General features: G+C 42.2%; 1 protein-coding gene across 3 annotated transcripts in view; it reads right to left on the bottom strand.

The window, feature by feature from the left end:
• Nucleotides 1-27,532, bottom strand: part of LOC131226660 (transcription initiation factor TFIID subunit 2) — a 108,551-nt gene that overhangs the window by 57,727 nt on the left and 23,292 nt on the right. For all 3 annotated transcript variants that reach the window (XR_009161960.1, XM_058222274.1, XM_058222273.1), the window contains exons 5-6: nt 21,915-22,114; nt 21,611-21,764 (exon numbers count right to left, since the gene is read on the bottom strand). Coding sequence is in view for 2 of the 3 variants with exons in the window: in XM_058222274.1 (XP_058078257.1) it covers nt 21,611-21,764; nt 21,915-22,114 (354 nt within the window). In the remaining variant the exon portion in view is untranslated. The remainder of the gene's footprint in view (nt 1-21,610; nt 21,765-21,914; nt 22,115-27,532) is intronic.

The following is a 27,532-nucleotide window of genomic DNA, read 5'->3' as shown; positions in this document are numbered from 1 at the left end:
TTACCATTACAGGATCCAAGAGCCATCACGACCAGCAGACAATCCAAAAAACTGAACATGGAATTAAATTTTTAAAGGCGGTTGCATGATTAGGACTGATACATTGTGCATGACAAGATGTCCAGATTATAAACCAAAATCGTTGCTTCATCATTCCAAGCAATATAATTTACATGTATGGATAAGAATACTGAGCAATTGTGCTACAAGCCTAACAAGACCAGAATAAAGACTATTATAATCCAAGACATGTAAGCCATTCAACAGAGAAAATGTGTCACATTGCTAAACAACAACTGTAGTAGTGGTACAAGACCAGCAGAGATGCATACATTGGGCAAACATATAGCCTGAAGCATCACATCCACAAATAAAAATGCATCACAATCAACAGTATTCTTGCACTACGGTATTCCCATTTCATTACGAGTAACAAAAAATAATCACTTACTAACGCTATGGCCCTGAATGGGAATTTTAATTTGTAAAGCTGACCCAAATAGCTGGGACAACATAATGATGATGGATCGTCACCATTATCATCTAGCACTTATTCTAACTAATTGAGGTCAACTACACAAATACTGTTCTGCCATTCCACTCAATCAAGAACATATCCTCAGTTCTTTTTTTCTTCTTCTCCTTTTTTTTTTTTTTTTTGTCAAGGCAATAACATATCCTCAGTTAAACCCATAGTTCATCAAATCTTTTCCTACAATATCCATCCAGGTCCTCATGGGCCTTCTACCCTCTTAGAGACTTCAACTTAACCATCTCACTCCCAAACAGAGCAAAAGTTGGTCAGTCTCCATTGCAAATGGCCAAACCATTTAAATCTACTCTGTTAAGTTCCCTCGAGTGGATTCATCTCTAATTCTATCCTTCATCATCTCGCCACCCATCCATCTCAATCCTAATATCAGCTACTCTCGACTTACGACCATGACATTCCTCAACCACCCAACTTTCTGTTCCATAAAGCATGGCTGGTCATATAGCTATCAATATCATATAAAATCCCCCGAAAGGAAATAATTCCTCCCCTCTTCCTGCTCCTTTTTTTATCATATTTCACTGAACATGAAAGATTTCTTACCAAACCATGAATGGAAGGCAATCACAGATTTCAACCCAGCCACTTTCTGAGTTCTTACAATCATGGTGATCACATCGATGTCTCTTTCTCAAAAAAAAATTCAGCACTTTTTGGAAATTGCAGGGTTTGCCTTCAAATGATTAGCCTAACTTCATACATAAGGCCATTAGTTGGTGACCAAGTGGGGATTTTTCAACTACATTTGTCTTTGAGTGTTCAAAACAATCAAATAATCGATGGAAAAATAAAAATCAACAATTGTAGACTTCCCAATATTATGGTTTGATTGTGAAAAGGAAAAAAGAAAAAAAAAAATAATAATAATAAATAATGGTGTAATGATTGCAAATTTGCAGCAAATATTCCTTCTTTTTTTTAAATCCTGAAAGGCCAGCAAATGTTCCTTATCCATGTTGTCATGTGCAGCCGCATATGTGCATATCCATATGCATATCGCATATGCAATCATGGCACATATGCGATCGCATATTGGCCATGGCACATTAAATTTTTTATTTTTATTTTTTGCAAAAAACAACTTTTTGCCTATAAAAAGGCTTCCAAACCTCTCTCCATTTGTAATTTTCTCACTCCAAAACTCTCAGAGGCCGATTGTGTGTCCCGGACGTGCCAGAGTTGCGTTGTGATCTGATGACCGAGGCACACCGATCGAGACTTACTATTCACCCGGGCTCCACGAAGATGTATCGTGATATGAGGAGGCAGTACTTCTAGCAGGGGATGAAGTGTCAGATTGCGAGTTTTGTGCCCGAGTGTGACACATGCCAGCGTGTCAAGGCCGATCATTAGAAACCCCCTAGTCCCTTGCAGCCGTTGAGCATTCCAGAGTGGAAGTGGGAGCACGAATCGATGGACTTCATCGCAGGTTTGCCGAGGACCCAACGCGGTCACGATACCATCTGGGTTATCATCGATCGTCTGACGAAATCGGCTCATTTTATTCCGGTGCGTGCTTCCTGATCTATGGACCGGCTCGCAAAGGTGTTCATTGAGGAGATAGTGAGACAGCACGGCGTCCTAGTTTCGATTGTTTCAGACCGAGACTCCAGATTTACGTCTCAGTTTTGGAGGAGTTTCCAGCAGGTGTTGGAGGTCACTTTGCGTCTAAGCACCGCTTATCATCCGCAGACGGATAGGTAGACCGAAAGGGTCAACCAGATCCTTGAGGATATGCTCAGGGCTTGTGTGATCAACTTTGTGAGCAGTTAAGATGAGCATATGCGCCTCGCCGAGTTCGCGTACAACAAAAGATATCACGCGACTATGGGCATGACTCATTTTGAGGCACTTTAGATCTCCTAGTTGTTGGACCGAGGTTGGAGAGCGTCGTCTCTTAGGTCCCGAACTTGTGCGGCAGACGTCAGAGGCTATTAATGTTATCAGGCAGAGTATGCGCACAGCTCAGAGCCGGCAGAAGAATTTTGCTGATCGTCGGCGTCGACCCCTCGAGTTCGCAGTCGGGGACATGGTATATCTCAAGGTCTCGCCTATGAAGGGTGTGGTTCGCTTTAGTGTAAAGGGCAAGTTCGCCCCGAGATTTATTGGACCTTTTGAGATTACCGAGCGCGTGGGCGTTGTGGCCTATAGGCTTGCCTGACCTCCTGAGTTATCCGCGATCCACGACGTATTCCATGTTTCTATGTTGCGGAAATGTGGGTCGGACACTATTCCCCGATTGATTGGCAGCCACTCAAGGTCTGTGAGGATGCTTCCTACATTGAGCAGCCGATTCGTATTCTTGATCGGAAGGAGCAGTTCCTCAGGACCAAGGTCATTCCCTTAGTGAAGGTGCAATGGGGTCATCATTCGAAAGCCGAGGCGTCATGGGAACGCAAGACCGAGATTAGAGAGCGTTATCCCCATTTATTCAATGATTGATTGTTTGTATTTCTTGCATTGTCTTCTCTTGTGTTTGATGATTGAGGTATACATATGATGATGTTTATGCATTTTGTTATCCCAGTTTTGTCAATTTCGAGGAGGAAATTTCTTTGTTGGTGGGGAGGATTGTGAGACCCGACCTGAGTTCGCATGTGTGTGTGTGAGTATGCATCTCATTTATTTTGGTCCCGCGGTCCTACCAATCAAATTCCGGCAACCCGCAACCCTTGAATAGTGTTTGCTGTCATCCTTGAGTTCGGTCATGTAGACCCAACTCGGATTGGCCCAAGACCTATGCCATTGTGATCGCCTCGTCACCGCGTTTCGTGCATAAATCCGACATGTCCATCAAAAGTTGTAGGCCGCACTTCATTTGGACCGTTGATTGCATTTTAGTGGGACCCACTTGGCTTGCACGTTTTTCCATATGCACTATTCCCCATGCAAGCCACCCCTAGCCTAGAAATGATGGTCTCTCTTTTCAAGAGAACATCATGAGATTTGTTTTCTCTAGGTAATCATGCTTCACCTTATCCCATGAGTAATGAGTAATTTCTCTTCTCAAAACTCATCTCTTCCTAAAAACTAATCATAACACTCCTACAACCCTTCTATATCTCTCTCTCTTCTTCTTCTTGCAAGAACACCCAAACGTCCCACCTTGCTAGAATTTCCAACAACTTCCCTTCCATCTCCCTCCTCATCTAACCCTCTACTTTCAATCTTGACCCTTCATCCATGATCCTTGGAGCCTAAGGAGTCCAATGCAACAAGAATCTTGAAGATCCAAGCAAAGTAGGTGCTCTTAGACTCTCTTTCATCTCATCCTTAGGAGCTTGTGGGACCCATCAAGTGATGATGGAGGTCCCTCATGTCTCCATGATTGAGGCCAATGGCCCATTTCCTTGCATGTATGTTCCATGGATGGGGCCATTCTCCAAGGACACCATCATGGCATTTTCTTTTGATGCATGTCTTGTAGGGGTCATCTAGACCATAGATTTTGGTGGGAGAAGGCATTCCCACCGTATGATTGATTTCCATGCATGTGCTAGATCTAGTTTGTATGTGATTTAATGGATGATATGAGTGTGTGGTGATGAAGGGAGGACCTCAATAGTGGCGGAGGCCCTCTCTTGTGGCCGGATTTTTATTTTCCCATTATTTTATTCTTGATTCCTGATGTGTGTGGCCCACTTAGTGGCCCTAAAATATCCAGACCGCCCAAGCTAGGTGGACACCCCTTGCTGTCCATTTTATGGACATTGGCGTCCCATTTGCTCCATTTTGGATACATGCAATGAAGTTTATGAAGGGAGTATGGCCTGGATGTTTGTGGGGCCCACTAAGGTGGAACATGACACAAATTTTGTGGGGTGTTTCCACCTCTACTCAGTAGTTATGTTCAGTTATTTTCAGACATACCTTGTTGTCAAAAAAAAAATCTGGACTGTTTTTGGGTTGTTTTTGGCATGGATCATGGACTGATTTGAGGGATGTTTCACCCCCATTATTAGATTATTTCTGGAGGTGCGGACCCCACCTAGAAGTATGATAAATTTCACCTTCATCCGTCCCTGTTTGATCACCCAAAAGAGTGGGCCAAGAAGGTTGGTCAGTCCAGATTTTTTAGACTGTCCCACTCTGCATGTTGTAAAAACATAACTATCAGCTTGTTTCTGAAATAGTGGGCCACCTTTGTGGACCCTACCTTGTTGTATACTAATGAAGGGATGTTGACCCTATACTTTCCTAAATTTTGGCAGATCTGGGCCCACTCTAATGGGGTGCACAAGTCAGGGGCAGCAGCATTGTTTCAGCAGGAATTATTTCTAGACCTTGCTGTCCATAATTTGTATGAATTAAATAAAATACTTCTACCACTTCAAAAATTCTAAAATTTTGTAGGGGGATGGCCCATCTATAGTAGGACACCTACAAAATTTCTGGGCCAATGGACACCTGTACACACCATGGCAATAGCTGAACCGGCCCATTATATTGTGGTGTCCAGAACAGGCAGAATCTCAGGACAGATTGTTTTCTTAAAATGAATTAAAATATTTCTAGTTGTCCAAAAATCTTGAAATTTTGCAGAGAGGTGGCCCACTCATGGTAGGACCCACCTACAAATTTTTGGAGCCAATGGACCCTTGTGCACACCGTGGCAAGGGCCAGACTGGCCCACCACGTTGGGACGTCCAAGTCAGTCCGATTTTCTGAACAGATTGTTTTATTTAAATTAATTAAAATATTTCTAGATGTCCAAAAATCCTGAAATTTTGTAGGGGTGTGGCCCACCCATGGAAGCGTCACCCTGCAAAATTTCAGACCCAACGGACATTTGAGCGGACCGTGGTGCGGCTGGGAGTGGTCCACCAGGCAGGGATGCCCAGGCTAGGGCGTCCAGCCTGCTTCGTGGGCCCACCTTGATGTGTTGTATATCCCACCATCCATCCACGTGGGGTCCTTAGGGGATTGATCATCATCCCCTTTTTTTGGTATTCAATTGGGGCCCATTGGGTGGATTCTTGGGTCAGATACCCCGGGCCCATAAAGCTGTCTACACATGGGACATCCCTACCTTAGGCTACTACTGGGCCTGCATTCCAACGGCCTAGCCCACCTGATATATGTGTTGCATATCCTCTCTCATCTGGTGGGGCCCACAGTGATGTGTGTGGGCCATCAGGGATTAAATATACTAAGAAATACTTTTATTGTTGGACTCCAACCAACCCAGGAATTTGGGTGGCTGGAATTTGGCAATGGGCCCAATGTTGCCACCCATAAATGAATTGGGGCAACATGGCCCACCAAATGTGAGGACTTAGATCAGTTATCTTACCCTTTCTCTACAGCATTTGGGGTGTGATTAGGTCCCAGCTGAGGCCCACCCAAGTTGAGTTTTATTGGAATGTTGCGTGTGATTAGTTAACTAATTCCTTAGGCCTTGTGGACTAGATCCTTTTAGTAGGCCCACTGACCTTTGGGCCTATACTCTTCTACCTATTGTGATGGGTTTAAGGGCTACAGTATGCAAGTAATTGGGCCTTTTGGCTGCCCGCTAAATTGACCCCATACTTAGGTTAGGATGTGAAGCTCAACTCGCCTGTGTTAAGTGCAAAATGGCCCGTGTGAATGAACTACTGGGCCGCCCATGAGGCCCACCACAATGTGGACTTATGATGGTTGGGCCCAAACCTTGCTTGAGGGCCCACCATACTATCTATGAGTTGGGCTCGTGTATAGCCCATCAGGCCACGTATTGCTTGGGCCTTAAACCTTATTTTATATGCACAGCGGGCTACCTCTTGGGACCCAGTTGAGGTTGGATGTCCTCCTTGGTGGCCCTAAGGTAGGACCATAAGGCCCTTATAGGTGGTTAAAGGCCCACCTTGGACCTTGTTAGGCCCGTCTCTTCCTTGAGGCTTTATGATTCTCCTGGCTTGTGAGTTATCCCAAAGTATTGTGCCCCCACTAGAGGACTTCGCTTCTCCTTAGTACTTGTCTATGTACCTAGACCTTGTCCCTCCTTAGGACGAAGGAATACATTCTACAAGTAGCACACATCATTATGACCCATATGCATCATCTGTATGAATTGATTGCATTATATGGTGGTCATTGAGGGATGGAGTTTCTCCCCTTGTGCACATTGAGTGCCTGAAGCTTGTGCATGATCTATATGCGTGACTCTTGCATTCGCATCGCATTTCATGATTATACCGCCCTTACTTCATCAGGACCTTACCTCCACAGGGACATTCGTGGATGGTCATATGTGTGGACACCGGAAATATTACTTGAGCATACCGGGTGCATAGGATGCCCATGGGTGAAATTTTCAAAACTTCCATGGTACCAAGGATCTGCTCCAACGCCGTGACCGAGTGGAAATCATGAGTGCACGAGGGTCTTATACCGTTAGGCCTCGACTCCCACTGTCGTGTAGTCGGTTGGATAGGGGCTAGCCTTACCTGCCTGGTGTGAGGAGGCATTGCTATGCTGAGTCTGACCAGCTCGTAAATGGGTCTGCTACCGTCAGGCCTAGCTGGTGATTGGCTGTCCACAGGCGGGTAGTGAGGTCTCTTACACTCGTTTGACTGTGCGGGGTCTGTAGAGCGGCAGTCATTCTGTAGTGTAATGGACCTTGGTGATTTCCTTATGATTGGAAATGTACCTGACATATGGTTTGGATATGAGCACTGTCATTACTTGCATCGCATTAGCATTGGTTGTGTAAGCACCTTCATGCATTGCCTTCGTATGGCGCCCAGTACTCATTGCATCGTATTCATGATAAGGCTAGTGATATTCCCATTGAGCACGTTTCTCTTCTTGTACCTCCTACCATTCTTCTGTGCACCATTGTCACACACTTACACCACCCTCTAAGCTTCTATAAGCTTATGCACGATTGATGCGTGCAGGTGATCCTAGGCAAGTGTCGTATAGCGGCAGAGCGTGGATTAGAGCTGAGCCTGAGGACCCAGTGTTGCAGACTTTCCTTTCCTTCTTCTACTATCTTATGTATGTCCTTTTGGACCTTATGGATATTTATAAAAGTTCAAATTCATAGTGGATTTTGTGATGTGTGTCTTTGTTATTCTCAGATATACTTGTTGTGATCTTGGATATGCTCGTATTTGAAATGATTATATTGTTATGGAAATCCTCCTTGTAGGATCCCGGGATCGGAACCTACCTCAGGAGCCGAGAATGGGGTACTACGGAGGCTGTTGCGGCCAGAACCAGCCATCGGGTTCCTTGTGAGTCCGATTACCGAGTCTGGGGCGTGACATTACTCCAAACTAAGGAGGTAGCAACGGAAAATACAAGCTTGCCCAACAGTGTCGGTTATTCACAGGAGATGGGTTAGGGAAGAGAAACGGAGAAGGCAATAGAAGGCACAAACCAGGTGGTGTTCATAAAGGAAGCACATCTGGAGCGTTCAAGAAGAGAATTGCAAAACTCGTTAGTAGCGATTACTAGAGAAGGTGCTTCGATTCCCCAAGTCAGCAGCTGGTTAGAAGAGTATTGTAGGATTCAGCAAGAGCAATACAGCATCAAACCCATTGGATACAACAAACTCTGGATAAAGGTGAGCCCCGAAGTTAATCCGGACATTCTAATCTGGGTAGGAGTGCTGCACAAAGAAGGTCTGGTTCTAAAAATGCAGAGCTGGGACGAATTTTCACTCTTTGGTATGGAAGATGTTTGGATCCTTATATGGTCGGTTCCTCTGGAACTATGGTATGAAGAATTCTTCCTCACTGTCGCAGCCCAACTAGGGAAGTTCATCGAACTGGACACAAAGATGAAGGTAGGAGAGGGGTTGGGTGTGATCAGAGCAAGGGTGAGGCGGAAAAAGGGAGAGATGTTGCCATCCCACATCCAAGTGCGGGTTGAAGACAAGATAATATCCTTCCAGTTCAAATGGAAAAGAAAGATGACCCCATCCCTCGTTGGGGCGACCTCTAGACGATAAGGGGGGCAATTCCATGTCCGATCGCAGTGTCGGAAGCCATGGAAGGTGATGAAGGAGCATGTATTTCGTGTCTCGCAGGAGTACCACAACTTTCGAACCCTAGCCTTATTAATATAGTTGTTCACAGCTATCACACTGCCAGAGAACCTCCAGATCGCGAGACACGTGGTCCGAAATCGTAACATGTGCCAACCCCTTGATCCAAAGCTCAATGCCTTCACAGCCATGCAGTCGGAGGAGATTTGACCTCGTCATCAGAATAATGCGGAGATCTTCAAGGAGCCGAAACGTCAGTTCCTGCTTCGAAAAAGCGGGACACGTGGCAGGTTCGAAGCACTTGCCGAAGGCGAGGAGGAGGCTCGAGAAGTTTCAGTAGGGTCGGAAGTCGAAATCGAGACAAAACTGATTTCCTCGGACCAAACGAACCTAACATCTCTCAATCTCAACCTCTTTATGCGTCAATCCTCTATCCGATCGTAATCCTCTGCCTATCCCTCGAGAAGCAATAGTGCCAATCGCGGAGGAAGCCTTTCACGAAGGTGAGTCCCCACTCCTGATTCAATCTCGGGTGATCTGGAAGATTACCCCGCCTCTGCAAGACATGCGCCCGGACGTTACTCAGCCCTCTAGCACAAAATGGTGGATTAACCAGGATCCTCCTCTTGCCACTGGCAAGATGCCACTAATGTGGGAAGCCGAAGAACCTTCCGAATTTGATTACCAATCTTGCAATTCGGACAATCAGGACTCCAAGATGTCCATTGTCCTCTCCCCTCTCACCGAGAAGCGTCATGTCAAAGCTAGCTCCAACCACTCTCTTTCAGGGGGATATTGAAGAAGGCATTATCAAAGCAGAGCCCTTACAGGTTCAGGTGGGAAGAACAGCAGAAGAGATGGAGAATACACAATTGATGAAGGCGGATGCTAACTTCCAGAGGGCCAAGTTGAACGACATTAACCAGAAGAAAAAATGGATCTAAGATGCCATCGGACACGTAGGAAGGTCCTTAGGGCTATCGTTTGGGGACCATCCGGAAGATTATATAGCTCTCTTCCAATGTGTTGAGACTCGCGGCCGATCGCTGTCAGGAACAAGATCTCCCAAACAACGTCCCTCTAGATCGAGCAGCAACAGGGAACTCCACAGTCTTACATCTAGTCTCAATTTACCCATCGGCCTCAAATCGGGAACAAGGAATGCAGGTAAACGAGGCGGTTCAATTTCTCTATGAAGATCCTTTCTTGGAATGTTAAAGGAGTCGGGTCCAAGCAGAAAAGAAGACTTCTCAAAGATACTAGAGGGAGAAATAATCCATATGTGATTTGTTTTCAGGAAACAAAGGTTCAAAACTTTACCGATTATCTAATGGGCTCTCTCTGGAAGGCCCAAGATGCAAAATGAGTAGCGCTGGATGCTAGTGGTAGTGCTGGTGGTATTCTAATGGCGTGGAAATCGTCTATATGGGCCCTCGAGAATCGCTGGAATGGAGTTCTCTCTCTTTCGATTATTCTGAAAAACATCTCCTCTGACTTTCGCTGCCTCATTACCTCAATCTACTGTCCTAATCTTGGAGATAGTAGAAATGTTTTGGGCGAAACTCAATGCTACAAGAGAAAAATTCAATGGCCCCTGGTGCATCTTTGGAGATTTCAATATTACGAGATATGCCGAAGAAAAGTCCCATGGCAGTAAGGTCACTACAGCAATGCAGACCTTCTCTTCTTGGATCGATGATCAAGAACTAGAGGACCTTCCCCTGCTCAGCTCAAGATTCACTTGGACTAATGGGCGGGCGAAACCAATATTTTCCAGATTGGACAGATTTTTGGTCTCCACGGATTGGATTGAGGCATTCCCTCTTTGTCCCAGTCAGCCCTCCCAAGAACTACATCGCACCACCGATATTTTCTACTCTGAGAGTTAATGTCTAAAACCAAGATGTATGGGGTGAATATGGAGGAGGAAGACATTATGAAATATGTCTTGGACTAATGGGCGGGCGAAACCAATATTTTCCAGATTGGACAGATTTTTGGTCTCCACGGATTGGATTGAGGCATTCCCTCTTTGTCCCAGTCAACCCTCCCAAGAACTACATCGCACCACCGATATTTTCTACTCTGAGAGTTAATGTCTAAAACCAAGATGTATGGGGTGAATATGGAGGAGGAAGACATTATGAAATATGTTGAATTCTTTATCTATTCTATAGGCCTTTTCCCGACCTCCTTTGTTGGTCTTCCATTGTGCATTGGAAAGCCTCCTAATTCTCTTTGGGACAAGGTCATAGACAGGTTCTAGAAATACCTTGCTAGATGGAAATGCAAATACTTATCTTTCAGGGGGCGTATCACTCTAATAAAGTCGGCTTTATCGAATCTACCGTTATACTTCATGTCTTTATTTAGGCGCCCTATTTCAGTTCTGGCTATCCTAGAAAAATCTAGACGCGATTTTCTATGGCACAGGAAAGAGGAGAAAAAGAAATTTCATTTGGTAGAATGGAAGGAGGTGTGCAAGCATATTCAAGAAGGTGCTAGGATTAAAGACCTTGAGATAATGAACCGGGCCCTTTTAGGGAAGTGGATCTGGAGATTAGGGACTAAAAGTAGGAGTCTCTAGAACAAGTTAGTCAAAAGCAAGTATGGAAGATCGAAGGGAGGTTGGTGGACCAAAGACTCTTCATCTTATAGGGCTTCGCCCTCTAGAGGGGTGTGCTATCCATGAAAAAGGAGGTCCTCGAAGGCATCGGTTTCGATATTGGAAATGGAGAAAACGTTCAATTCTGGGAAGATACATGGGTGGGAGAAGTAGCTTTGAAAGAGGACTTTCCAAACATTTTCTACATCACTCCAAACCAAGCCACATCAGTAGCTACTAACTAGTTGCTATTCCTTACTCGGTGGGAATTTGGTATGGAACCTGGAATGTAGAAGAAATTTACAGGACTGGGAGATTGTAGAGTATGTGGCCCCCCTTGATCAAATCTCCAGAAGCAAGCCAGATCAATTGAGTGTAGATAGGTTAGTATGGAGGGTTGATAAATCCAGTATGTTCTCGGTCAAGTCACTATATAAAATTTCGGACGGTTAGTATCGAGAAGAAATTGGGATTTGCTTATTATTGTTATTAGGAGTATCATAGACGGTTTAGATTGCTTTGATTAGTTGTTATTTTTTATTACTTCATTGCCAAGTAATAGGTTGCGCACATGCCACGAGTTTTAGGGTATATGGTTTTATTATAAATAAACAACCCTTGTAGTCTTTTTTATTCAATGGAAGATTAATAAAATTTCTGCGTTTTTCTGCTCTAAATTCCTGAGTTTTGGAGATTCAATTGGGTGCAAAACCCTCCCTTCTTCGAAGGACTGACTACCGTGGTGCGAAGCTACACCTATCCCAATTTGCCCCCACCTTCTACCATCCATATTTCTCTTCTCCTACAATCATTTACGCTTCAAATTCATCCTTTATTACACCCAGTTTTCTCTCTACAGCAGATTTCCAAAATCTGGCCCTGCAGGAGGGCTGAAACTCGGCGGAACACCACGCACAAACCGTGCATCGGATCGAGCTGAGATTTAGGGGTTTGGAGTCCATCCCTGGCCGACCAAGGCCAAGGTGGCCTTTTTCTTAATAGTAGGCCCCACACACGTGCGGTCGGGATCACACGCACATGCGTCTTGGCCATTACTGTTGTCCACACGTGTGGTACTTCTCTGGTTCGTCTCTCTCCTCTCTTTCACTCCTCTTTTACCCAAAATCCCTAAACCTAACCCTAAATTACTCAAATCCCCAATTTTATGCCCTTTCTTCAACCTTAGGGTTCCCCGAATTGAAATTTCTGAATCCCTTGGATTGGGGGAATTATTTTTGTGCATGTGTGAATGAATTTACCCTCCTTTGATTCTTGTTTGGTCTATAATTTTGATTGATCCGACCCTAGCATGTGTATGTCTGAATCCGTATAAGATTCCCCTTGATTGAGTGTTTGAACTTGTGTAGGATGTAGAATTTTGTGTAATTGTTTCTGAACTAGTATGATCTAACACCTGAAAAATCTTGCAAATCATACTTGAATTTCATGTCCGGCATCAAATTTGGTATCAGAGCTTAGGGTTCTTGTAGGGTCATGCATTGCATGTTTAGGGTTTAATTTATTTGTGTCCACTATGCATTAAGTAACATCATATAGAGTTGTTTACAAGTCCATAGTTACTGATATAGGCTGCTAATTTTCTGCTATCAGAAAATCCGCATCTTTTTACTGGATTTTCTGTTGATAGATTTTTTGAACAGATATGTTGCTAGAAATTGAGTAGTATTGTGTCATTTTCTCCATATAGAGTCTTATAGGAGCATTTAATCGTAGTAGAAGGTCCTTAGATTTAGTAATTGTATGCCCACACGTACAGGTCGTGGTTTTAGCTTGCACCCTACACTAAACATGGAGCAATTGCAAGAATCAATGAACGAGTTGATCCAACAGTTTGAGTCTTTGGGTAGGCGCTTGGAACAATGTATGGACCAACGCTTTAAGTAGCTTGATATGCACATTACCCAACTAGAGACCTCCGTCAAGGCAAACCCCACCATTGGGGAAGATGCCCAATCTCAGGAAGGTGGTCAGGAGGATAGACCAAGGAATGAAGGTAGCCAGGGAACCAGTTATGGATGCGCACCTGTACACCCACCCCGTGAGGTACATCAAGACCATTATGACCCTGATGTGCAACTTCTCAAAGGGGTTAAGAGTAGATGCCCCCACGTTTGCTTGCCACTTGTACCCTAAAATTTTTCAAGATTGATTGGCAGACATATACCACCTTTTTGAGTGGTACGACATGTACGGCCTTGTGGCTAGAGAGTGCACTAGAGGCTAGTGTAGAGTTACCCATTGAGGCCATTCCTGTAGTGGATGAGTTTCGTAATATCTTTCCTGATGATCTACCGGATGAATTTTCCCCCTATGAGGGATATACAGCACACCAGGATGTGGGACACCATACTGCCTATAGCCGAGTTTGCGTTTAATAGTTCTGTCGATAGGTCCAGAGGTCTAAATCTTTTTGAAGTTGTTACTGGTTATAAGCCTAGAAAACCTATTGATTTTGTCCCTATATCACTATCCCATTCCCATCGGGTGTCAGAGTCTGTAGTCTTTTGCGCATCACATTCATTCATGGCATCAAGAAATCAAGCAGAAGATCATGACTAGTAATTAACATTACTCACTTTCTGTAGACCAGCATAAACGTTTCAAAGAATTCAATATAAGGGACTCTGTGATGTTCCGCATCAAGCCAGCGATACACTCAGGGAGCCGTTCGTAACTTACACGCACGTAGCACTGGACTATTCAAAATTATAAAACAAAACGGTCTCACTACGTATGTGGTAGATCTTCCACCTTCCATGGGAATTAGTTCCACATTCAATGTGGAGGATCTAGTTGCATTTCAAGGGACCATTAATACATTGTTCAGCCTGTCACCTAACCATCCTAATTCCCCAAACCTTTCCCTTAATCCATGGCCCACTCCTAACCCATCTTCTCAGTTTCTACCTCTCATAACTACCCTTCTCACACCCAGAGAGGAGATAGAAGATATTCTAGACCATCAGATAATATCCACGTCGGACGGCGGGTTTCAAAAGTTCTTAGTCAAGTGGAAGTCACACTCAGCTTCAGACAATACGTGGCTCGCTGAGGAGCTTTAGAGACTTGATCCTTTCATCTCGAAGCGGTTCAGGAGTTTTGTTTCGCCAGTGGCAAAACCTTCGCAGGTGGGGAGAATTGATGGGGACATCTCGCGCACATGCACGCCCCCCCTACGCACGTACACAAGGGCCCCACCATCGATCTAGAGCGATGACAACATCCAAGGAGGGCCTCTTAATTAAAGGGTTGTGTTTTGGTTCATTAGAGTGGACCCGATAGTCATGTGAATCCCACCATGGGTTCTCATGATCGTGACCCACTATTCCAATTAATTTAGTACTTTGGGTTTTGCTTATTATTGTTATTAGGATTATCATGGACGGTTTAGATTGTTTTGATTAGTTGTTATTTTTTATTACTTCGTCGTCAAGTAATAGGTTGCGCACATGGCACGAGTTTTGTGGTACAGGGTTTTATTATAAATAGGCACCCCTTGTAGTCTTTTTTATTCAATGGAAGATTAATAAAATTTCTACGTTTTTCTGCTCCTCTAAATTCCTGAGTTGTGGAGATTCAATTGGGTGCGAAACCCTCCCTTCCTCGAATGGCTAATTACTGTGGTGCGAAGCCACACCTATCCCGATTCGCCCCCACCTTCTACCATCCATATTTCACTTCTCCTGCAATCATCTACGCTTCAAATTCATCCTCTATTGCAGCCAGTTTTCTCTCTACAGCAGATTTTCAAAATTTGGCCCTGCAGGAGGACTGAAATTTTGGCGAAGCACCACGCACAAACCGTGCAGCGGATATAACTGAGATTTGGGGGTTTGGAGTCCATCCCTGGCCAACCAAGGCCAAGGTGGCCTTTTTTCTGAATAGTGGGCCCCACACACATGCGGCCGGGATCACACGCACGTGCGTCTTGGCCATTACTGCTGTCCACAAGTGCGGTACTTATCTGGTTCGTCTCTCTCCTCTCTTTCACTCCTCTCTTACCCAAAATCCCTAAACCTAACCCTAAATTACTCAAATCCCCAATTTTATGTCCTTTCTTCAACCTTAGGGTTCCCCGAATTGAAATTTCTGAATCCCTTGGATTGAGGGAATTATTTTTATGCATGTGTAGATGAATTTACCCTCTTTTGATTCTTGTTTGCTCTATAATTTTGATTGATCCGGCCCTAGCATGTGCAGGTCTGGATCCACATAAGATTCCCCTTGATTGAGTGATTGAACTTTTGTGTGGGATGTAGAATTTTGTGTAATTGTTTCTGAACTAGTGTGATCTAACACTTGAAAAATCTTGCACATCATACTTGAATTTCATGTCCTGCATCATGGTGTGTAGAGCTAAATATTTGATGATAGAGTGTGCTTCTAATGTAAATAACCTAAAGGGTTGTAATCTTCTTTTTCTTGGAGCTTTGGAGGTTCACTTTCTTAGCAGCCCCGCTCCCTCTGTTGTTCCTTTTTCCTTCAATATATATATTGTGATCTTTTAAAAATAAAATTTTGTTTATTTGATTTAATCTCTCTTAAATATATTTTAAATATGTAAAATTAGTTATCTATTAATTTAGAAAAGTTCCCCTACGTTTCTTTCTTTTTTTACATTTTTTTGAATTTCCCCCTTTTTATCTTTCTAATTTTTTGAAAATAATAATAATAATAATATGCGATCGCATATGCGAATCAACAACATTGTTCCTTATCACAATATATTTTGTTTCATACTGATGAACCGAACTTAAGATGGCAATTGAAACTTGAAAGTAAATGATGGTACCTATCCCAATTTCTTGATGTCAATACTCTAAATGTAAATAACAAATTTCTAAGTGTTTCACCAACAAGGGAATCGAGTGAAGCCACGTGAGAGAGGGATATTGTGAGACAAGAGTATCATGCGCACATAAGGTGTTCGACGAAATAACTCACTTATTTGTGACAGAATATGTATGTGAGTGACAAGTTATTGACTCGATTGTTGTCGAGTTTTGCTATAGCCTCCTACTTGAAGAGAAGATTCAACGAATGAAGTACAAGCTACAGTCCATATCCTGCAATGTTATATTTGAGGGGGAACAATGATCCATGCTCATCTTTACCATTTTCATTGTATGTAATCTAAGTTGGGCATGATTAATATACATGCTCCAGCTTGAGGGGGAGTGTGAAAATATATGTAATTGTGTGTGTGCGTGTGTATGTGTATTGTGTACTCATGTGGAGTATTATAACATTACCTTCAAAACTAAGATCTGCGTGTGTGCAGGGGGGAGGGGAACATGACTCTTGTTGCCCTGGCCGTTCCTCTCCCTCTCCATTATTCAGTAGATTTCTTTTTATTTTATTTTTCTACTAAGAGGACAGTTTGAGGTCCTTCAAGGATGTCACTGCTACTCAGGAGGAGCACTAAAACTAGGGGAAGAGAAGGATTGGAGTAGAAGAGGAGGATTTGGAAGGAGAGTTCATTCGAGGACCGAAGGTCAAAGTCGACCCTACATTGGTGAAAAACGCTCGATCGGTTCTACAATGTTCAAAGGTTGCTCTGACGATGGAGGGGGCTTCTTAGATAAAATCTTGGTTTGATGTTTGTTGTGGGATGGAGGAGGACGCCATTACCAAGCCACTAGGTGAAAATAAGGTATGGATCTCAGTCAAACCCAAGGTCAATCTAGATTAGGTAGTGGTGGCGAGTGCTCTATTCATTGACGGACCAGTGTGGAAGATCTATAAGTGGTTAGAGAAGTCCTCCTTTGGTTGGGAAGAGTATGGTTTCTGGTATGGAGGATTCCACTGGTGCTGTGGTTTAGAGAAGCTTTTGTGATGATAGGCTCTTGTTTGGGGGGATGTCATAGCTATCGACCCAACAACAGAAGGCAACAAAGAGATTAGTGTTGTGAGGATTTGCATTAGGAAGAAAAAGGTGATGGTCGATCCAAAGTCCATCTTTGTTGTCATCGGTAAGGAGACCCTAAGAGTAGAGAGAGAGTGAGAAGACAGATGGAGCAGCGTCCTCAGATTTAGCGACACATGGAATGTGAAGGGCATGAGGTTCCCTCACACTTGTGCCATTTCCAAAGTGTGAGACAGAGGCAGTTTTTTTCCACACGTGTGCTCAAAATTCTTAGTAGCCCCGTGTGGAAGACCACAACTCCTTTTATACTTCAAAAGGGAAAGTGTGTATCTCGGTTGGGGAATGTTGCAATGCATGATGGGAAGATGAAGGTTGAGATGACTCTGGATGAAGGATCACGGCAACAAAGGAAGGTTGTTTCGCCCCGAGTACGAGGATCACAGCAGCAGAGGAAGGTTGTTTCACCCTGAGTACAAGGATCAATAACAATATTCTTGTTCCTATAACAGAGCAACTCAACAAGATAACGTTGCACCAGCTGAGACAATGGCAAGAGTTAAGGAAGACAATCGGGTGTTGATGGTGGCATATCAAGATGTGGTTTCAACAGACGAAAGGGAGGCCTTAATCTTAGGGATCATCCTTCCTAATGATGAGAGTCTGTCGAGATCAGTTCATCAATGAAAATGATAAGTTGGAATGTTAAGGGGTAGGAGTGCAAGTTCAAAAGAGCTCAAGTCGGGGATATATGTCAAAGAGCAGAAGTGGAGGTAATTTTGCTATAGGAAAATAAGTTACAATCTCTTAATCAGAGTATTCTAGACTCGATTTGGGGGTAAAAAAGCAGAACTTGATTTCTCATGATGTGAATGAGGTTGCTGGGGGAATGGTGGTGGCTTGGAACTGGGACGTGTGGGGAAAAGAGGACTAATGGTGCAGAGCGTTCTCAGTCTCGGCTCTGAGGGACGCCACCTCAAGTTTTAGATGGTTATTTACCACCATGCATGGTCCATGTCGATCTAATCAAAGAACGTAATTGTGGGAGGAGCAGAACTTTGTTAGAGAAAGATGGAGGATTCCGTGTAGGAGGAGATTTTAATGTGATAAGGTTTACCCATGAGAAGTCAAATGGTAGCCGCATCACATGAAGTATGAAGGATTTTGTTGATTGGATCTTTTGGAATAATAAAATGGATTTACCAATGAGGGATGCCATGTCCATGTGAACGAATGGGTAGGATGAAGATATCTTGTCATGACTTGATAGGTTCCTAATGTCTCCTCAGTGGTTGGAGAAATACCAGCTAGTTTAGCAGGGGGGTCTACCTGAGCTTGTCTCCGATCATTGCCCGATCATGCTAGAGGTGGAAGAGGATAATTATGGTCCAAGACCGTTCAAGTTTGAGTTCATGTGGCTGGAAATCGAAGGCTTTGTGAGTTTAGTGGAAGATTGGTGGGGATCCTTCAAGTTAGAAGGCTACGTTGGGTTCAGGTTGAATCAAAAGCTCAAAATGTTAAAAGGCAAGTTAAACAAATGGAATAAAGTGGTTTTCAGGATCCAGAAGCTGAGTAAGATAACGTCTTAAGGGAAATTCATGCCTTAGATGTTGAGGGGGAAGAGTGTCATCTACAGGTAAAAAAAAAAAATTGTTGAGCTATCCTCAAATTATTCAAATCCCATTAAAGAAGAGGAAATTAAGTGGAGATAGCCCTCAAGAGCAATTTGGTTAAAGAAATGAGACAAAAAAACACGCAGCTCTTTCATAGTTTAGCTAGTGCAAGGGCAAGAAACAACAGGATTGGCAGTTTCGTAGTGGATGGCAAAAGAATCGAGGAGAAATCGCAAGCCAGTGATTCAACTGTTCAATGCTATAGGAATCTGCTATCTCGTGAAAATTGGAAGTGGCCAGGAAGTGGCCAGGGTTCGATAACCTACGTTTCAACTAGCTATCGAATGCAAAAACGGGGTCCCTTGAAAAGCCAATTTCCGAGGAAGAGATCAAAGCAGTAGTGGATTCTTTGGGCAAGGATAAGGCGTCAGGTCTGGATGGCTGTCCATGGCTTTCTTTCAGGTATTTTAGCATGTGGTGAAGGGTGGTGTGGTGAATTTTATTACAGAATTCTTTGAGAGGAACTGATTATTGATAGAGCTTGGGACATCATCCATCACAATTATTCTGAAGATCAAAGGGGCGGACAATTTAAAAGACTTTAAGCCCCATCAGTCTCATTGGGGGCCCTAATAAGATATTAACCAAATTCCTTATTCCGAAATTTCAGGTGGTCCTTGCTAAAATCATCACCAAGAACTTGGGTGTTTTTGTTGGAAGCAGGCATATTCTAGATGATGCTCTCATTGCCCGTGAGTGCATTGACTCCAGACATAAGGAAGCCAAAAGGGGTAAAGTGAGCAAGTTGGATATTGAAAAGACGTATGACCACATTGATTAGGACTTTCTCAATTATATGTTGGGACGGATGGGGTACAAGCGGAATGGAGGGGTTGGATTCATGAATGTATTCGAACGGATGCTTTTCCGTCTTGGTCAATAGTTCACTAAGGCATTGTGGGGTATTAGGCAAGGTGACCCCCTATCTCCTTTCCTGTTCAGGGTTGTTGTAAAAGCTCTTAACAAAATGTTGCACTAAAGTCAAGAGGTTTATTTAACTAGCGATTTTAAGGTGGCAAACGTGAGTAGTCAAATAAGTCATCTCCAATACACCAATGATACCATTCTATTTTGTGGTGCGGATGCAGTTATGATGGATAACTTGCAGAAGATAGAAAGGTGTTTTAAGGTGATGTCACGGTTAAACATTTCTAAAAGTGAGATGTTAGGTATTCGCATGGATAGGGTTGAGGTGTCAAGGCTGGCCGATGTTTTTAGGTGTAGTGTTAGGTCCTCCCCCTCAACTTATCCAAGCATTCATTCCTTTGTGTATTGGGAAGCTGGATAAGCATCTATGAAATACGGTCATTGAGAGGATTAAGAGGAAGCTCTCAAGCTGGAAGTGTCGTCATTTTTCATTGGGAGGACAAGTAACTTTAATCAAAGCTGCCTTCTCCAATATGCTTTTGCATTTTATGTCCCTTCTCAGGTGCCCTCAGTTTATTCTAGATGGATTGGATGAGCTGGGGCAAGATTTTTGGTGGAAAGGGGTAGAGGAAAAGCAGAAGTTTCATCGCAAGATGGCAGCCAAGGGTAGTGCGGGTATCAGGATGTGGGTAACCATGGACCTAATATTATCAGGTAAGTGGTTGTGGAGATTTGGAAAAAGAGAAGAAATTGTGTAGAGATGTTCTAGCTAGTAAATATGGCATCCAAGAGGGAGGGTGGAGTGTTAAGAGATTTTCATTACATTGGGCTTCAGATCTATGGAAGGCGGTTGCTCTGATATCCCCTAAGTTCAGTAAGGGGGTTTCCTGCTCGCTCAACGATGGGAGGTATATTTGCTTTTGGGAGGATGCATGGCGTGGAGGCAAACTGCCAAAGGAGGGATTTTCAGGATCAGCCCACCTTTCCCTAGAGAAGAAAGATTATACTAGCAAACTATTATTCCATGAGGTTCCATGGTTTTGTCTCCTCCATGCCAGCGGGATTTGTCAGACAAGAAGTGGGTGAGGTCGTTAGCCTTCTGGACCAGCTGCAAGGTTGTTACCCCTGCCTGGGAGAGAACTCCATGGTGTGGCATGCACATAGCTCAGGTGGCTTCTCTATGCGATCTTTCCATAGCTTGACTCAAAAGTCCTTTTTCGAAGTCATGTTGAGTCACCCTTTCCACTCACAGTTCTTGTGGCTTTTGTGTGGATAGGGGGTAGGAAAAAATTGTTGACCATATATAACCTCTGAAAGAGATCCATGATCCTCCCGAACATTTGTGCTATGTGCATGGACAATGCAGGGTCAATTGATCACCTTTTGATCCATTGCCCTTTCACTCAGAAGGTGTGGGAGTACTTCCATCTTGTGGGAGATGTCAAAGTATGTTGAAGACCTCTTGTCGGCTTTGGCATGGCGGAAGAATAGGGAAAGAAGGGAAGGCGGTGTGGTAGCATGTCATAATGGTTGTGCTATGGATGATTTAGGGGGAGCGGAATAGGCTTCGTTTTCATAATAAGAGCTACGCACAGCTCTATGGAAAAGGTAGTGAGGAAGATTAAGATGGAAGTGATGGGCTGGGCATCCAATGTTAAGGTTGTGGATGCTTGTAATCTTTTTGCTTTATCTGGGTTGTAGCTTGGGGCTTATTCTTTCACAGCCTAGCTTTTGTTCGAGTCCTTCTAACCAAATTTCACTACTTTCCAAAAAAAAAAAAAAAAGGAACTAACAAAACAAGACTAACCAATGCAATTTAAAAAAGAAATACAACTAAAAATTCCCAATCAAGCGCCTTTAAACAAAACTCAATCCATTGTTGAGAAAAAATAATAACAACACAATGTATTTACGGGCTTTAATGCAGATATAGGTTGAGATGCTCTATGCAGTCACATGTCCAAAATCACATATACTTTTGGTTTAAGAGGTAAATTTCAAGAATAATGAACTGAAGACTCATAAAAAAGGGCAACAAACTTAATACAGAACAAACCTGATCAATAACCTTCTCATCAAATAAAATTTGAGAACTGAAGATACACATTGAGGCACCCAAGCTCATAGGGGAAATAGCCATTTCAGGGGTAATGAAAACGTGTTTGTAGGAACCAAATGGAAATGAAGTAGAAAGGTAATCCTCATAATGGCTGTTGAGAAAACCACAAATAAAAATGAAACATCGTAACTTCAATATTAGTGGGTAAAAAAAACATTAATAAGTTATCAAGCATAGAACGCTAAAACAAACAATACAAATATTGCTTTCCAGCAACATGTTCATAAGACAAGAAGCAAACCTGAATGTACTATAGAAAAACCCGACTGTATTTTGAAGCTTTGAAATGCTTGACGACAAGCATATATGTGATAAAATGCCATTATGGCGATCTGGAAGAATTTCGAATGGTGCTACTGCTAGTGATATCCACCTGGCAGTAACAGGAACACTTAATCTATAAACATATGTTTTGCGTGGAGGATTGTCTTTGCTCAAGACCTGCACAAAACAGCCAATAAAGGAAAGAACAGTCAACCATCAAGAGATATACTTCAATTTTAAAAATAAGGATAAGTTAAAAGATTAATGTCAAACATATTGGGGCCTATTTGGTTTACTTTCAGCAGGTCAAGCTGAGATATTCCAGTGTTTTACATTTCTTTCCTATTTTTCCAATAATTTTTCAAGATTTTTTGTGATAAAAGAAATTCGGCTTACATGGCCTTGCATCATCCAATACAGTCTGATGTCCCCTATCTATCGTTTTTAGGCCCGGCTGATACACCCACCAATATCATTATTGAAAACCTTGGTTGATATAGCAACTTAAAGAACTAGAACATGGTTGAATCAAATAAGGAAATGCATACCAACTCTCTATGACAATTGATCCCCAATTAACTACCAAATCAGCAACAATTGATAAACAGAAAATAAAAGGATAAAATACACAGAATGCTCCAGACATACCCCACAGCCCACGGCCCATCACAAGAAACAATATAAAATTATTAACTACTCTAAAATAGTTTCATCTATTTAATAATCCATGCCCACTACATACATCCCATCCTTAGACTTGTATATAGCTCTCCACAACCTATAGAATGTTCTAGAGAGAGGTTTCTAGAGCTACACCACGTTGGTCCATTTTTAGTGGCCTCCTTCTACAAGGATTGCAACAAAAGGGAGTAATTAATTGAGGAAAACTGAAATAAAGAAACCAAATTCAAATCTAACATCAATTATATCAACTGAACAGCCTCTTGTGGGATGGTGCTGTAAAGGCCGTTATGGAGCCGCAAAGGCTATTACATAAAGGTTACAGTGGCAACCATTACACATTACAGGATCATAAAGGCCATAACGGCTATTATGGAAAAAATGACCAGTAAAAGCCGTTATAGCCCTTTTAAACGGCTGTTATGCCCCCTGTAAAGGCCATAACGGCCCTGTAAATGTCCGTTACTAGGCCGATACAGGTTTTTTGAGGTTTTTTAATATATATATATATATATATATATATAGAGAGAGAGAGAGAGAGAGAGAGAGAGAGAGAGAGAGAGAGAGACCAGAACAGTCGTTACGACACCCATAACAACCATTACACCCTGTATCGTAAAGGTAGTGGTGGTGGTCATACCATTGGAATATCTTGATACATCCACATGCAAGAGTACTGTTGTGTATTGTCTACTGTTGTATCGTTGTCTACCAACATACGTATGCTTATGAAGCTAAATGACAAAATTAACCAAAATAAAGGAGTCAACCAACATGAAGACTTCTAACTAACAGACCAATGCCTCCATATATGTCAGCCGTTTGGGGCAATAGATACAACTGTATGGTTGTACATGGTTTCTCACTCTAACGCGTCATTTCTGAATACCCGACAAATTATGGTGTCCTTCCATAGAGATGGGAAGGACATTGATACACCTCAAGTCAATAATCATGGATAGATGAGGATTAGAGCAATAGCAAAGTTAGTAAGAATCATTAAAATACACAAGTTTCAGAAAAGAGATAGGGATTGTGATGATAAGAATATGGATATTTATGATCATAATAGATATGAGATTGTGATGATAAGAATATGGATATTTATGATCATAATAGGTATGGGAGTCTATAAACGAGCAAGTACAGAGTGTAAGAGCACCCACCTCCCATAGGCATCTCAAAAAGAACAAGTAATTGAGAATGCTTAAGAACGGGGTTGTGGCAATAAACTTCCAGACCGACACTCTGGACTGGATCTGAGCAAGCTATGGGCTGTAACTATAAGCTGCTTTGGACTAGAATTGGGTGTGGCAGATAATGGGCAGATTCTACACTTTCATTTTGATATGTTTTAAGGGTAGGGCGAAATTAGGTTTGGAGGATAGGCCGACAATAAAGGCTGAGATGAACACTGGTTTAGGAACTAAAAAGTGGCAAATTGGTTGCAAAGGGCTGACATGAAACTGATGTTTGGAACAACTTAGGTGTTCAATTTCGGACTGAAATCAGGCTGAGATAAGGGAATGGTTTACGGTTTTAGTAAAGAATCAGAAATAATTAAGGGTTGGTTTGATGACAGCTTGAGAAATGTATGGTTTTTCTCAAGATAAAAGGTTGTATTATAGACTGGATTTTGAGAGTGGGAACTGGGCAAGTTTATGGAATAGGTATATAGGCTAAATATAAGCTGCAATTAAGGCTTCAGTATGGATAAAGGCTGTGTGTAGGGTTTATGACCCAGAATCGATGCATGAACTGAGTAACGTGTGAGATCAAATAGCCAAATTTAGATATTTAATTTATAATATTAAAAAAAAAAAAAAAAAACACAAACATCGCTATAATTATCACAAATATCATGAAAATCAAAAGAAAACCAAGCATAATCTTAGCCTAAGCTACCAACATCGTAACTCAATATCATTAAAATAAAAAGAAACTAGGATCTAATGGATGTAGGGACATTCAATTAGCATAGGATATAGTCTATTTCAAAATAGAAAACCTAATACAGCCTAGGGTGAAAATTAGGGTTTTGGTAATTTGGGAAAGTAGGAAATTTAGGAAATTTAGGTTTAGGGTTAGGGTTTCGAGGATGTAAGAATCGGGTTTTGACATAATGATCGTGGGAAACCAAAAGGGGCAGGTGGGTTTCACACGTGTGGCCGTACGGTCGCAGGTGCGTTGTGGCTGTACGATCACACGTGTGGCATGGGCGGATAGGTTTAGGTCAGTTAGGGTTTAGATTGGGGATGGATATGGAAAAGTTGGGTTTAGGAGAAGACGAGGATTTAAGATGGGAGAATTAAGAATCTAAAGAAAATACCTGAATTGAAAAAAAAAAAGAAAAGATGTTGTGGGGATAGATGGAGACACCCCGCACCTCCGTTGATGAAGATTAGCCTCGCACCAATCTTTCTTCCAAATCACATGGAAGTATCTTCAAATAGCATGAAGATAGGAAAAGAAAGCAACAGCTTCTCTTCTTTTTTTTTAATCACGAAATTCAATGAGGGAGAGGTCACACACCCTCCTCTTTTTATAGATCAAAAAAGTTTCAAAAATTACAAAAATCTTCGTCTTGTGAACTTTAACGAAAATATCCCTAGTCTAAATAAAATCAATTAAAACACTCATAATGTGTCCAAATATAAAATAATCAAAAACTAAATCCTAAAATATGATAAAGTCTAAAACTGATGTGGACGATCAACGATCGATAACCCGATCATGTGATCCATGCAATCCAATGGCCCGATCGTCGCGTCTCTCTGATCTAACGTTTTGGATCACTCAATAAAGCAGCCAATGTGCATCTTCCCAGTGTGGGGTCTTCCAGATGCTCGCATATGCACATGGGGTCTTCAACACGATCATGGGTACTCGCCTAGCCACAGGGAAATCGGAGCGGCCCCCTTCCTCCTCTGATATGTACATAAGGGTGGATGTGACGTGATGTCCTCATCAGTTTAGAACTTCGAAAACCTAGATACTCATCTCAAAACTCGGCAAGTCAACTCAACTCGGTGAGATTTCAATCCATATGACCAAGAAACTCTCTCTTAAGCATGATTCAACAAGACTCATCAACTCGGCTAGCTAACCCGGCTGACTCAATGCGACTTGCAGTCACTCGCCTGGTGAGGAGATAAAAGGTTAAAAGCTAACGGCAGGAGTCGATTTCCCAAACTCGTTTGAGGCAAGTAAATGCCTCTAACCACCAACCACAATTGCCACTTGTGTTCAACTCTACTTTATGCTTAAGATAAAATGTTTTTAGGGATAAATGTAAGCACATTCCCTTTGGCTTCTGACAGTTGTAAACACCACCCCTCTAATTTGGATTATTGCAAGTACCACTCATCCAGTTTACAGATTGATTGCACACTTCCCCACACATTCTATTAGCAATGTTATCTTTAAGAAATTGACCATTTTACCCCTATCTCATGTGTAACTAATTGTAGATGTGTGGGCTTACCATAGTGAGTGTGTGCCATCTAACCTATTCAGCATGGTCACTACACATTAAAATAGGAAACCCAAAAAATCAGGTTGATCTAACCATTAGGTGGCACACCACATAAATTTGGAGGTATAGGGGCGAGTGTGGGCCACCCAATTACTGGATTAGTCTGATATATTTAGTGTCCAATATTGTGGTAGAGAGACCCTGTTGGATGGGTTGGATAGCATTTATACATGAAGGTGGGACCCACACATGGGAAAAATGAATGCATAACGGTATTTTGTCATGTGGTGCATAATCCTCTAACGTCTCTAGAAGAGGTAAGCTACTTTAAATATTCCAGACCTAACAGGTGTACACAATTGTCAGAAACCAGAGGAGGTGCTTACAATTATCCCTGTTTTTTATTACACCATGCCTTATAAGCAATGTTCACAGTATCTGTATTGATGCAAGTATCCCACCCTTGGGATATGGAAACATATAGGAATCGCATGTATTTCGAAAGAAACAATGGGGAAATGATGGAACTTTTCTATGAAACTTTAGGAGATGTTAAAAGTGACATGACTTTTTTCTTTGAAAGATGCTAAAAGCAACATGTTTTTTTTTTCTTTTTAAGATGTTAAAAGCGACATGATTACACACAACTCAAAACAGCACATAAAATAATTATTATGCATAAAAGGTTGTCTTTAAATAGGACCCTAAAATATGGGGTCTAACAAAAGTGATGCAATTATATCTAAAATGAGTTCATATCATTCAAATAGCTTACAACTAACTCAGATTAAACCAACCAAATTATGGGTCCAAATTTAGATGCATTATGAACCAAAAATTACACTTATTTATTTATTTGACTGTCGGATTAGTGGGTGAGCGATTTGGACAGTCTAGATTTCCGTACAAGTATGCAAATCATTTTTTTATATGGTACTAAACTATCGTGGCAGTTTAACTTCTAAATGAGAACTACGATACACTGATGGCTGGGATGAATGATACACAACAACTTAGAAATTACTAAAAATTGCAGAAGTGGCATACGAGTAATTCAATTAAACTGTCCAAATTATGCTTCCTAGTTTAGACGCAACAGAACCCGAAAATTATGCTCATTTCATCATTTGACAATCAAATTGGTGTACATTTATTAGATGGTTAAGAATGAAAAATATGAAACGGTCCTATTTTAACAAACAATTTTACCTGAATCAGAGATAATATGTGACTGGACAGTGGATCCATAATTTAATCGGTTTAATATAAGTTAATAAGTGCCACATGTACAAGTTTTGAGTGTATGTTGTTAGTGCACTGATTTGTAAACCTTATTTGTCAATCGCGTGAGTCTATGTCATGAAGTCTGTTGAGCCCTTGGAAGCTGAAGACCGAATACATAAGATGGCGTGGAGCATCAAGGAGCAAAGAATAGATAT

Source organism: Magnolia sinica, chromosome 15 (genome assembly GCF_029962835.1).
Source record: "Magnolia sinica isolate HGM2019 chromosome 15, MsV1, whole genome shotgun sequence".
In the NCBI taxonomy this organism is placed as follows: Eukaryota; Viridiplantae; Streptophyta; class Magnoliopsida; order Magnoliales; family Magnoliaceae; genus Magnolia; species Magnolia sinica.
Note: the sequence above shows the minus strand (reverse complement) of the source record. Positions and strands in the feature narration are given on the sequence as shown.